Source organism: Cuculus canorus, chromosome 1 (genome assembly GCF_017976375.1).
Source record: "Cuculus canorus isolate bCucCan1 chromosome 1, bCucCan1.pri, whole genome shotgun sequence".
In the NCBI taxonomy this organism is placed as follows: Eukaryota; Metazoa; Chordata; class Aves; order Cuculiformes; family Cuculidae; genus Cuculus; species Cuculus canorus.
The window spans coordinates 133304033-133316626 of record NC_071401.1 but is presented as its reverse complement, the minus strand read 5'-3'; the positions used below and the strand labels follow the sequence as shown (position 1 = coordinate 133316626).

The following is a 12594-nucleotide window of genomic DNA, read 5'->3' as shown; positions in this document are numbered from 1 at the left end:
CAGATTCAATTTCAGTTTAACTTTGTACTATTCGCTTAGCAGGACACATCTACACCATAATATAGATGGGTTTAAGCTACCTTTGTCCAAGCTAATCTAGCAATGAAAGACACCTGAGCTCAAGATAGGTGATTGGCAGGATTCCCAAGTGCATGGATTTCTGAGCTCATGGGCAATGCCATGCACACACAAGCAAGCAGAACTCAACACAAGCCTACCTGTGCTGAACTGCACTACATGTGGACTTGCTAGTTCTGGTCTCCAATAGCTCTCAGCCCTCCACCCTGTGCTTCACTGCAGACATTCTCTCTGTTTTGGTGGCTCAGCCTTCCGTCTGTATCAGCAGGATAAAAGCACAGTCCATACTTACAAAGTGTCAAGAGGATAAATATATTAAGTTATCCTAAGGCACTCTGGGATTATGGCAACAGATGTAATGTCAATTCCTTAAAGCAGTAAAAATGGAGATTACAGGACAATCAAAACTCTAAGGAAAGAGCAATTGAAAGCATAAAGTCTATTTTTTTTTTCTATTTTAGCTGTGTCTTTGCATCCAAAGGACACTGTAAAAGAGAAAGCATTCTTTGGGACACATTAATAGCTAGAAGAAGCAGAAAAAGGCAGGAGTGGGGCACGGAAGTACAGGACAATAAATTCTTAAACACTGATTTAGTTTAAAACTACTGTGAAATGAAATAAAATCAGATGTTTACATTTCTGAATTACAATTAATTGACAGACAGCTCTCTTACCTGCTTAAGATCATAACTGGCTGGAAATTCTCCAAAATAATAAAGAAGAAAAAATGAGTCTTGTGGAGAATGCACACTACTCAGCAGTGACACAGCTACTAACAAAATCTAAGGATGCAACAGCATCATTTAAAGAAAAATGTGTTTAATACATCAATCAAGAAGTCTAAAAGAACAACCTCTGATTCAGAAGTAGTCCTTTCAACTTGCAGTTCTCCAAGATGGCAAATTAAGTGAGAAAATGTGACTGAATAGCACAGCACCAATTCTTTTGCTTCTGTTTCATTTTTGCTTCATTTCAGTCTCTGATTCTACACTGTGGTATATAGAGATGATCATATATCACAGAATTACTCCAAGTTAACTGCTCCAACTGTTAACTGTTACACACATCATTTGCAGAGGAAACTGCTTGCTTTAAGCTAACATGCTTTGCATCACATGTGCAGCATGGTAGAAATGTGCACACCCGCAACCAATCCATCTCTGCTAATGACTAGTAATTCGTTAAGCTGATGAACCCTACAGCTTACAGTCATCTATTCATAATCTCCTTTTCATCCATAGCTCATGATTGTCTTACTTCAGTCTTCTACACCATAAAAAAATGAAAGCCCCACTTATTTTACAAAAAAAACCCTATTTATAAATCAGAACTCCTTACAGTGTTACAAATTAATAATTCTGCAAGTAACAAATAATTAGCATACCAGTTTCTGCTAGCTTTAATTCCTTGCAGCAACTCTCAATATGTGTCATACACTTTAAGAATCAAAAGTAATGTGATCATTTCTTACAGCAGACCTACAATTTGTACCTACTGCAGTAGAAATTGTACCAGAATGCACACAAAACAGAAGTATTGGGAAATCTAGAAAAGAAGCAAAAGAGATATAAATTCAGTCCCTTGATGCCTCATGACTGTGTTACATGGAAACAAAGACATACAGACACTAATCCAACGTATTTTCAAAACTATGTATTCCTGGTGCATTGACTGGAAACAGCAAAAGGGGTTTCATACAGGCTAGTCAGAACACAGGCTAAAAGACAGGAGCATCAAATGAAGCTTGCCATGAGAAACAAGTAGATTCAACAAGAATTCATGGGTACAGAATCCCTTCCCCACTAAGACAGAAGTAGTATTTGCGAACATTATTAAGTCTTTTGACTCTAAAAAGTTAATTCTCATATACTGCATTTAACAACAGAAACATAGTGAACACAAGGAGGGAAAGAAAGAAATAAAAGAAACAGCAAGCTAGTCATTCTGTGCTTCAGCTTGCATCCCAGACAGCACAGAGGCTCTGGGTGAGGGAGGAGATAAGAGAGTCAGCACGTGACACTGAACAGTTAAAGATGGGTTCAAATTAGTTACTAAGATTGAAGGTACTTGGCTATGACTTGATTAAGAACAACTACAAACACTGCCTGTATTATACTGTAACTCTGTGGAAAACCTAGACCTACCTGCATTACCTGAGCCGTGATAAAGCTGTTGGCCATGGTGCCAAGTTTTGAGACATTATTGAAGATGAGCTGCAGATGACTTTGAAATCCAGACTGTCAGCAGATCCCAAGAATATTCACAATCCTTGCTACATTGGATGGAGTTAGTTAAATGAAAATGGTTTGGACAGCCATGTGAAATTTGGCCCAGCTCAAGAAAAGTAGGGGGAAAGAAGAACGAACATCCCAATCAAATTATCAAGCACTTGGAAGTTCAATTTTCTCTGCTGAATAAACTCAGTAATTTAAGTTGCTCCTAGAGCAGCAACGGATTGGAGATCTGAGTTGATTTAAATCTAATTTATTTCAGAAAGTTGTGAAATTGCTTTGAGTTCAGTGTCTGCAGTCATTTTGGTGAAGTGATAGTAAAATTATTTTTATGTGACCACTCCAGCAAGTTCAGCAAATATTCACTGTTTAATGACACGTCTTCAGCCTTACTAGGTTTGCTTGGAAGGCGCATTGTTTACTTATTTCTGCAAGATATTTAAAGCAAAGCCCAAGATATCCATCAGAATTCTTCCTTTGATTCAAAGTTTCCATGACATGCTGAAAGCTCAGGTAAATGCACAGTTCTACTCAATGTTCTCAAAGGTCTTTTCTAACCAAGTGATTCTATGAAATTTATAAATTATGTCGGATAAAATTAAAAAAGCTATTAAGTATAGTAGACCGTATTATCTGTGATGACTTGGCTGCCCAGTAGGAACTTCCTAACTTTACATACAGCAAAAACCCAAATAACTGAAGTTTAATTTCCACAAACTGGACTGCATCATTCCACTTTTTCCAATCAGGTCTTGTTCTGTGTCAGCAGCATTTAAATAAGCAGAATTAGATACTTCCTCAGACAGCCAGATAATGAAGTTACAAACTCATACTCTATTTGAATGAGGAAGATTATAGTCCTTTAGATCAGCCTCTTGTAGACTTACTCACATGGAAGGTAGAAGAACAGACAAAAAGGGAGCATGCTAACAGAGGCCCAATTAAAGAACTCACTGAAATGTTCTGCATGGGTCTAGGAGCCCAGCGGTAAGTAAGACACATTACAGTTATTAAGCTTATTCAGAGTTAACAAAAATCATATCCCGTGATTATAACCAGGGTTTTATAAAAGTTGATATCATCACTATTTTTTAAAAGTTAGAGGAACTGAGACACAAAAAGCAGAAGAAATTTGCTTAAGGTCACACAGTCAGAGGGTATGAGGAATAGAACCTGAGTCATGTATTTAAAGAAAGATTTAACTCTGGGAATACTGGAGGTGGTGCAGGGAGGGCTAAAAGGGAGTAATTTCTTTTCCAATTTGAAATTTTTATTCTGCTTCTCACTTTCAATGGCTATAAACCTCCTCATATACAAATGACAAAACTATGTCCATCAGGCTACATTATAACAGATGCATATAAGAAATCTGCTTTTTGAGTCATGAATCAACTCATCATTTATCCAAAATAGCAGACACAAATGGCTCTCATACCTATCTACAGCTAGAGTAAAAACACTTCCACACTAAAGCAAAGCAAAAATAATTATAATAATAATATAAAAACACACACACACAGAAGAACATCAACCAGAATAGAATATGGTGTTAGCAAAGAGAAGTGAGTGAAAGAAGCACTGTGAAAAATGTCATATTGGATGTCTTCCCCGATAAGTTGAAACAGCTTGGACCCTAAAACCAGTTATGGGGGGCCTCACCACCTGAATTAACCAGTCAAACTCAGCTCTGAATCTCATTATTTTAAATTAAATCTAGTCTCAGGTCTGTAATAGTGTTTGAATATTACACTCTGTAATGTCATCATACAGTTTTTTTAATGGACTTAATTTACATCATATTTATTAGTACATCAAACCAGTGGAACAATGTATTATCCTTTCTTCTCCTCACAGGCAAAACACTGACAAGCTAAAAAGTTTATCTCATCGTTTCTCTCACTGAGGCACATGCTTGCACAGGCATAATAACCATACTATTTGGAGGGGAAACTAAAACTAAAAGCTGGAATCTTTTCACAGTTTACCAAGTCCCTACCAATATTGTTACCATATTATCTTATTGATAATATGACGGAAAACATTAGCTTTTCGTCTTGCTTGTTACATTTGTGGGTTTTATTGCTGTTTGCAGGAGGGAGGGGCCTTTTGTTCGTTTGGGTTTTTGTTTGCTTCTTTGTTTTTGAGTAGTCTTACTTTCATGAGATTGCACTACAATTGTCACCACACCACTGACTCATTAGAGTCAAAATATGACAGAAATATTATGTCAAGACACAAACATCCTAGGGTCACTGACAGTGTCTCCCTGTTATTATTCCCTGTGTCAGAAAATGGGAAACATCAGATAATGCAGCCAGGGGAGAACAACAAAAAAGAGAGAATTTGAATGTGTTTCCAGTTCTAAGCTGTCCATAGTTAGCAATTTTGTTCTCATTTCAGGGACAAACTGTCCACCACTCTTAAACCTCAGATATCAACTTTCCGTTATGCATAAGGACAAAGTCTCTTCACAAAATTTAACTGTCTGTCCAACAGGTTCACTTAAACATTACAGCTTTGTATTTCATACTAAACAGTGTGGTATAGTATGTGCTCCAAGTTGGTATAAATAAGAGCAAATTATCTTATAAAAAACATTCTAAAATTCTCAACTGCTTTACAGTACCAATAGTTCTGACAGCAGCCAGACCCAGAGAACGGGTATGCTCCCTTTCTTTTAATCTGATCTGAGACTTTAGTAAAAGTGACCTGCACAGCTTTTGTACTGTTGTACTGCTCACTGATAAATATACAATATTCTTTTTTTTATCTACAGGAAATAATCTTAATTACTCCTGCTAAAACATTAAATTAGACAAATAACTAATGCAAAAAAAAACTTTTCAGGAGCTACTGCCTTTACCCACTATTTTAATAACAGTGTATCAGTGAAAAAATGGCTATATTTGACTTTTTGCTACTACTTCTGGACTAGCATGTTTCCAGCCCATCTTTTTCTCTTCTAGTCTTAAGTTTTAACAAAAGGAAAATGCTCTCTCAACCTACTACAAAATTTACTTTGTAACTGAATATTAAATATCTGAATTTCTAAATTTGATTCCATTTAATTTATGCAAATGACAACTACTTCTTATAATTATAGCCTTAATAAATAGGTATTATTCCTATCAGATTTTTTTGGTAGCCATTTAAATATAAACAATTTAGCAAATAAACCATATTAAGGATCTTCTTGATTTTACTTAGCTTTTCCTTAGCTCTTCCTGAAACACAGAAGATCAGAGATTTAATAATCTTGCCATAAGCTCCGCTTAAAAAATGCATTTTACATTAAAATTAAGCAATGTTAAAATCCAACAAGATGTGTATTATGAACGCTTCACTGTAGGTGGACTCATTAACTTTAATGAAATGAATAGAAAACCCAAAATTTAACCATGACCACCATATATATGCAAAGTTCTCCAGTGAAGTTTTGATATCTTATTCCTGTCATTTCAAAATTTCCCTTTTAGGATCCTATTCAAATTTCACAAGTGAAATTTCCTTTAAAATTTTATGATTTATAGAATTTCCATTTTATAGCTGGTAAGATTTTCTGAACATAAATACTGTAACCCTTTCTTCTAATAAAACAATGAAGTGGAATCTACTCTAGAAAGACATATAACCAAATGTTTATATTTGGTGATTACATTTCTTGACAATTAAGGTGCTATCTGTAGAATCAAAAATCAATGTTTTATTTCTTCTGCAGAGCTATACTGGCTAATTTGCAATCTTCTTATGTTCACATGTAAATATTCTTGAAGGCAAACTAAATCAGTTAGCATGCGTAGTTGCCCAGTCCATTTGCAAAATGTATTATGCACTTGGGATGAATTCAGTGTAAATCATTATCTTAGCCACAAATTAAATACTATAAGCTTCCTTAACCCTCAGCTCAGACTTTCCTAATCTCTAAAAGAAAGCAATGCCAGATGGCCAAGAACAACTGCTAAGAATCAGAGGCCTGCAGAGAAATACCTGAAGCTCTGGGTGATACCCTGGAAAAACACATTTTGTTTCAACTTACTGCTGGGCCCGGCTTAGATCAATTTCCTTTGCAGAACTCATACCCAGTCCACTCACATTAACTAACAGACATGCTACTAAATTTAAAAAGCTGTATTTTGTTGTCTTTAAACTAATTCTCAAACACTAAATTCCTGCCCAGCAGAAACAATGCAACACCTCTACACTGGAGTTATTACAGTGACACTATGTTTGCTACGGAACGCGAGAGAGAATCCACTAATGACTGCACTTGACTTCATCATCTACAAACACACACAAGTGTGTTCTTACATATCTGTACATATTAAAATATATAAAATATATTCTATATAAAAATACTGTGTACAATATATTATATAAACTATATATGTAACTGGTCTTCAAATGTATATGAGCTAGCTGCCAGGATGAAGTAGTTCAGCTCACTGCCACATGAGGAACAGATTAGAATGCAGTCTTTTCCTCTATGTCACGATCCAAATAATAGAAAATAAATCCTCCTTTTTTCTAGAAGAATATCTTTCCTTGAGCCAAAACTGAGAATCATTCGAGACAACAGTGACCAGCATTCCAGGATGCTGAAGGATACTACCAGTCTTCACTTTCAAAGGAAGCATCTGATAAACACCATTTTACTATGGCAAAACAATACTTCCCATGAGACAGGCTTCTGATGCTGCAGGCTCAGAACAATGCTGCTTTGTCCAAAGCAAGCCGGTCAGTCAGATTGCCTATTGCAGCTGTACAACTGCTAAACTGGCATCTGCTTAAGGAATCCCTGAAAAACAGTTTTTCCATCTGTTTCAAGTTGCCTGAACTGGCTCCTGTAGAAAAAAAAAAAAAATAGCCAAAAAATTATCAAGGCCTCTGTCAGAAGATGACAGTGTGGCAATGGTCTCCCCACCTCTTCATTCTAGGAGTCTCGTTCTGTGTTGAATTACAGGTTCAGAACACTTAATGCTTAAAACTAAGTCTTCTCTTTTTAAAAATGCATCACCTTGCATTACAAAAGATGATAGTCACTGCTCAAGAGCAGGCCACAACTTCATGGTTTTGGACTTCGGTTTCTTATCAGAAATTCAGAAGGAAACAATGAGAACATGCAAACCTGGGAATGTAAAAAGCATGTTAAGAAGAAAGACAGGACTGAAACGGCAGGGAGTGCTTCAGGACAGGGTAGGAGTGGGGGGGGCACTGGAAGAGTTTGGGAGCCCAGGGCTGGGCTAGCAGAACAGTTCAGGGCTGAAGTGAGACGTACTGCAAGTGCACTGTGTCAGTAAGAAGCCCATGCAAAACCAAATATCCAAAACCTGTCGTACAGTCACAGTAGAACTAACGAAGATTCCAGGTACAAAGTCAGAGGAAATAAACTACAGAACACCTGCCTGTAGTATGCCTCATTCTAGGTCGTGTTTCCATGAGTAAAAAGAGTTGATAATGCCATTCATTTGAATGGCTCAAGACAATGAAAAAAGCCTGGTTAGAAAAAAAACCCAACAAGAATCTTGTAAGACTGCAGCCCTCTTGAAGGATGCATGGGAACATCAAGACTTGCTTGCAAAACTGAGTACAAGCCAGCTAAAATGAAGAGGGGAGGACTTCTGAACAATTGAAACCAGGCTAGTGGGTCAAATTTCTGTTAGTACACTGCTCTGAAAAGTACTAAACATCTTGCATTTAACCTTTTTCTATAATCTCTCAGATTCACCATTCCAGAGTACCATTTTCATTCTCCATAAATTGGTTGATAGAAAAAGTATTTTTGGAAAATTAGACAGAGATGTGGTCACTAAGTTTAATAACAGAAAGAAAAGTGGCATAAGCCTCACAACAAAAGACGTGGTGGGAAGAGTGTAGAGGGCATTAACAGGGAAGAGTAAGAGCTGAAGAAGCACAGGGCACCAGAGAACTGTTCCAGATGGCAGGCTAGTTTTCACCTAAGAAGCAATGTATTTGTATAAAAGTCCAGTGGGAGCTGAGCAGGCAAAGATGAGCACACAGATGAGGTCTGAAATATTTTTTCAAGTTCAAGGAATGGAAATACGAACTCTGAAAGTCTGGTGCAGAGTCAAGAAAATTGCTGCTTGGGAAGGAGAAAAAAGCAAAGAGGGGTAAGAGGTACCCAATGACTGATCACGGAGGTAATGAATAATGGTATCAGAAAAAAAGCTGTTCCAAACCTAATCACAATATATAGCACATGAAAAAAATACTTTCAATGTGTCAAAGTAACACAACATTGGGTGAAAGATGACCTGAAGGGTCTTTTCCAACCTAAAGGATTCTTTTGTTCTGTGGTTTGATATAAACCTGGTGTGTTCAAAGTGATTTATTCCAGAAAGAGTTACAGCAACTTTCTGGTAGGGTGTGTGTACAGAAAAGCAAAATATTTTAAAAATCACAAGTGAACTCCGATCAGATGTTCTTCAATGACCAGTTCTACCTTTCTATTTAAGTAAGACTCCCACAAGTTCAGTGACTGTAGTATTTCAGTCTGCTACTGATAAAAGCTCACTGTTGCATGAGTGGTTCAACACTGCACCAAATCTCCCATTAACTCTTGCTCTTAAAGGTTATTTCAGTAAGTGGGTCAGGACAAACAGAGAAACTGCTAGTAAGACTCCTAATTTGAACAATATCCCTACAGCAGAGGTAGCTATCTGAACTAGATTGTTAATGACCCATTTTTCCAAAATAAACCCAAGGACAGCATTTTCATTTATTTATGAGGCATACTGTATATTTCCGGATCACAATCATGATTTATTTTGTTCATGTGCCCAAGCTTTGCAACCATCGTGAAAGTAGTCACCTTTGATTTCAAACTAAGCAAATCATTTCATATCAGTCTATATTCATGCACACTCAGTACTGCAATTAGCCTCTGATTTCCTCAATGATACTGTTCACTCAAGGATGCCTAGGTGCTACTGCACGCCTTAAATTTTCTCCCCTCCCAAGTACATGACAATATTTTGCTCAAAGTAGCCATTACACTTTTAACTTCCTTGCTGAGGCATTGTTACAACTCTTCATGCCTCTCAGCTGATGGAGGAAAATCAATTTTGATCCCTCAGAAGCAAGTGCAAGTCTCCAACTTCATATGTCCATGGGGACAACTGCAGCTGAAACTGAATCCAGATGAATTCACCATTCCAGTCATTTCACATCTATGCTGATAACTGAAGAGGTTAGAACATAAGTGAATTATTGTTTTTAATTGGAGAAAGAGGACATAACTTCTTTCAAATGAAAAAGCAGTTTTTCAAATAAAGTTTACAAAAGCAAATAACATTTATGATGACGAGAATGTACTTCAGGTATAAATTAACCTGCAGCTTAATGCAACACAGAGTGTTACAACAGAATACAAAAATCCTGGCACTGCAGGATTTTAATGCTACAATAATTCTGCTCTTCCTTAAAAGGCTTTCTTCACTTTCTTAGATAACCCAGTTCAAAACACATATTAGAACAGCAAATTTGAGGAATTAATAGCTAAACTACAGTAAACAGGTGGTAACAAAGATATAAAAAGCATTCCCAACAGACACAAGTTTAACAGTGAAAATATTCCAAGAAGGTATGAAAGAGAGGAAGGGGAGGGGGGAACTTACCATACTGCTTCAAAGATGTACTACACACATAATGCAGCAGCACAGGATACACTAATGAATGAAGACAATGGAAAAGGCAGTACTCACCCAAAACATTAAATTGAAAAGGAACATCATGTATTTCAAACAACACAGGCAGCCTCTTGCCATGTTGCACTTCTTAAATTCTAAAAGGAAAACAAAGGACAGATCCAGGTAAAAGACCACGTATTTGCTGCCTTTGGGCGCACTGTATTTGTCAGTTTTTATGCCAGTCCCAGTCCCAACGCCAGTCCCGGTTCCGATCCCAGTGCGGCTCTGTGTGCGTGATCCAGTTGTACCATAGAAAGCTCCAGCAGTAAAACCTCGACCAAATTGCCTCCCTGAGGTAGAAGGTTTAGCAAAATCTGAGTCTTTGCTATCCAAAGATGGACTCCGGTGAATAGAAGAATCCTCACTACTTGACTTCTCCATGATCTCTCTTATCACAGTTGTCAGATTTAATGCATAGCATCTCTCAACATTAAATGCAGTGCCTTGCAAATGTCACAGTGCGATAAGAGCTGTCTCTGTTTTGCTTCTCTTTTTCTGCGTACGTAAACCAGATAATCACTGCAGAATTTATTCACTGCATTGTTGCTGGGTTTATTTTTTATAGCAATGTAGGCTGTCTATCTGTGGCATGGATTTAGAGATTAATATTCCATGCAAGTGCATACTCATGATTTATCTTGATGAATCAGTTATGCAGAACTTCGATTTTTATTCAAAAGAGCCATAAGCTCTTCCTCTACACTCCTCGTCTACAGCCCTCTAAGCTATAGGCAGCAGATGGTCCTTGCATCCATTTCCGAAAAGCTTCTGCAGTACACCTGGGAGACTCCTTGAGACACAGCACTTTCCTTGCTCTCAGCTTCCCTCTCTGTGTCTCTCTGACGCTCACATGCTGTCTTTTTTCTTTCCACCCATTTGCAGTATTTCATTCAGTAACCAGCTATCGGAGCGCAGTCTGTGTTTCACTGCTGTTGCCGTGAAATCATCAGCAACTGCAACCACTGGGCATTTCCCACAGAAATCCTTGACCTAACTATTGAGTAATAAATCCATCCTCCTGCTTGTCCCTCCCCTTTGCTTTCCATCGGGCCAGTTAGCAGAAGCCTTCTCCCCCAGGGCACGCCTCCATGACATAATATCTTTAATAGGATTAGAATTACTCTTGACTACACAAGTGCACAACAGAAAATCTCTTTAAATGTCAAGTACTGTTTAGCTGTTTATATGCTAGAAATGTAGGGCAGTGATACTCTTTTAATACAATAGAATACTGCAAAAGTGTGGATTAGATAGGCAGGTGCTAACCTCTCTCTGCTCACTAAATTAACAGTGACTTACGTTTTTTTTCTGGCTTAAACTAACACCATGGGACAGGGGACTGAAACAGACTAGCACTCAGCACACACTGAATAGGCATGTGTGTCAGTTATACGTGCACACAATGTGACACTATCACCTGTGACAGAATTAACCATAACCAGAAAAGCAGAGCTGATGGTTTTTACAGGATCACCAATCAATTCTTAAAACTGCTGAACTGTAAGGATATCTGAACTTGCAGCGATTTACACTCTGTTTAATTGGTATGTCAGAGATTGTTCTTCTGTATAGCAATAAGCCATCTTAAATCACACGTAGTCTGTGAACTAGAAACACTGACTCAACGCCACATTTCTTTTCAGGTAGTGGCACAACGTGCCTGCTAGGACTGTGGACCAGAGAGGGCACAACTGTGCACATATGTCTCTGCATATGCGTGCAAATGCCTGGAGGAGAGGAAAATAAATACTTCAGGTCACACCCGGTGCTTCCAAATTTGTCATTTTGTCATAATTTTAAAGGCAGCACGCTGATGGTGCAAAGTGATACACTGGATTTAAAACACAGGTCATTCTTCTCTTTTTATAAAGGAAAAAAAACATATCAACGCCACTATGAAAGAAATACAGCTATCAGAAAAAGCAAAAACTATGCATGATTTTCAACTGACCCTTTCACATTATAATGCACCGCTAATTATTTTATGAGGTGTCTTTGAGAAAAGAGACCACAACATTTATTTAATCTTAGATATTTTTGCCCAAAGTACCTTAAAATTCTGCAATTTTTATGCAACATCATCAGAATCAGCTCACTAAAGCAGTGCTAGACTTTTCTCAACATTTTTTTTCTGAAAAAAGATCCCTCCACCATAAATAGAATGCCACAGAATACCCAGTGTTTGTACGTGTAGTACCTTTATATAACCTCTTCTGCTCTAGAATATCACTTTAACAACATGCAGGCCCAAGCCTGTATCAACAGTGTTTATTCACTTTGCTTTTCAAAAATCATTTCAGAACTATGTCCATCAAATGTGTCCATCAGAAACATGACTGTAAGATGACCACTCGGTAGTGCGCGTGAGCGCAGAAAAGGCTACACATGAAACACGCAAGTGAAACAAGATCAATCAGCAGTGACCAAAGTAGAGCGGGGCATTTCTGTACATGTCTGTGGTGCACATAACAAACTGCAATATGAGCAGTCGTCAAGAACCAACTTTCTCAGAGAAAAACATGGAAGAGTCTCACAGGCCACAGCCAGGTACCTCCCTCGGACACTGGAGCCTGCAATCA

The 12594-nt window shown here is 37.7% G+C and overlaps 1 protein-coding gene across 6 annotated transcripts in view; it reads right to left on the bottom strand.

Moving 5' to 3' along the window:
• TSPAN9 (tetraspanin 9) overlaps positions 1-12594 on the bottom strand; it is a 175268-nt gene that overhangs the window by 84326 nt on the left and 78348 nt on the right. For 4 of the 6 annotated variants that reach the window (XM_054060357.1, XM_054060347.1, XM_054060366.1 and 1 more), the window contains one exon: positions 10031-10110. In XM_054060357.1, coding sequence (XP_053916332.1) covers positions 10031-10093 — 63 coding nt within the window. In that variant the 5' untranslated portion in view covers positions 10094-10110. Of the gene's footprint in view, positions 1-752; positions 782-10030; positions 10985-12594 lie in introns of those variants that run through there. The other 2 variants (XM_009571282.2, XM_054060333.1) reach the window with 2 other exon arrangements.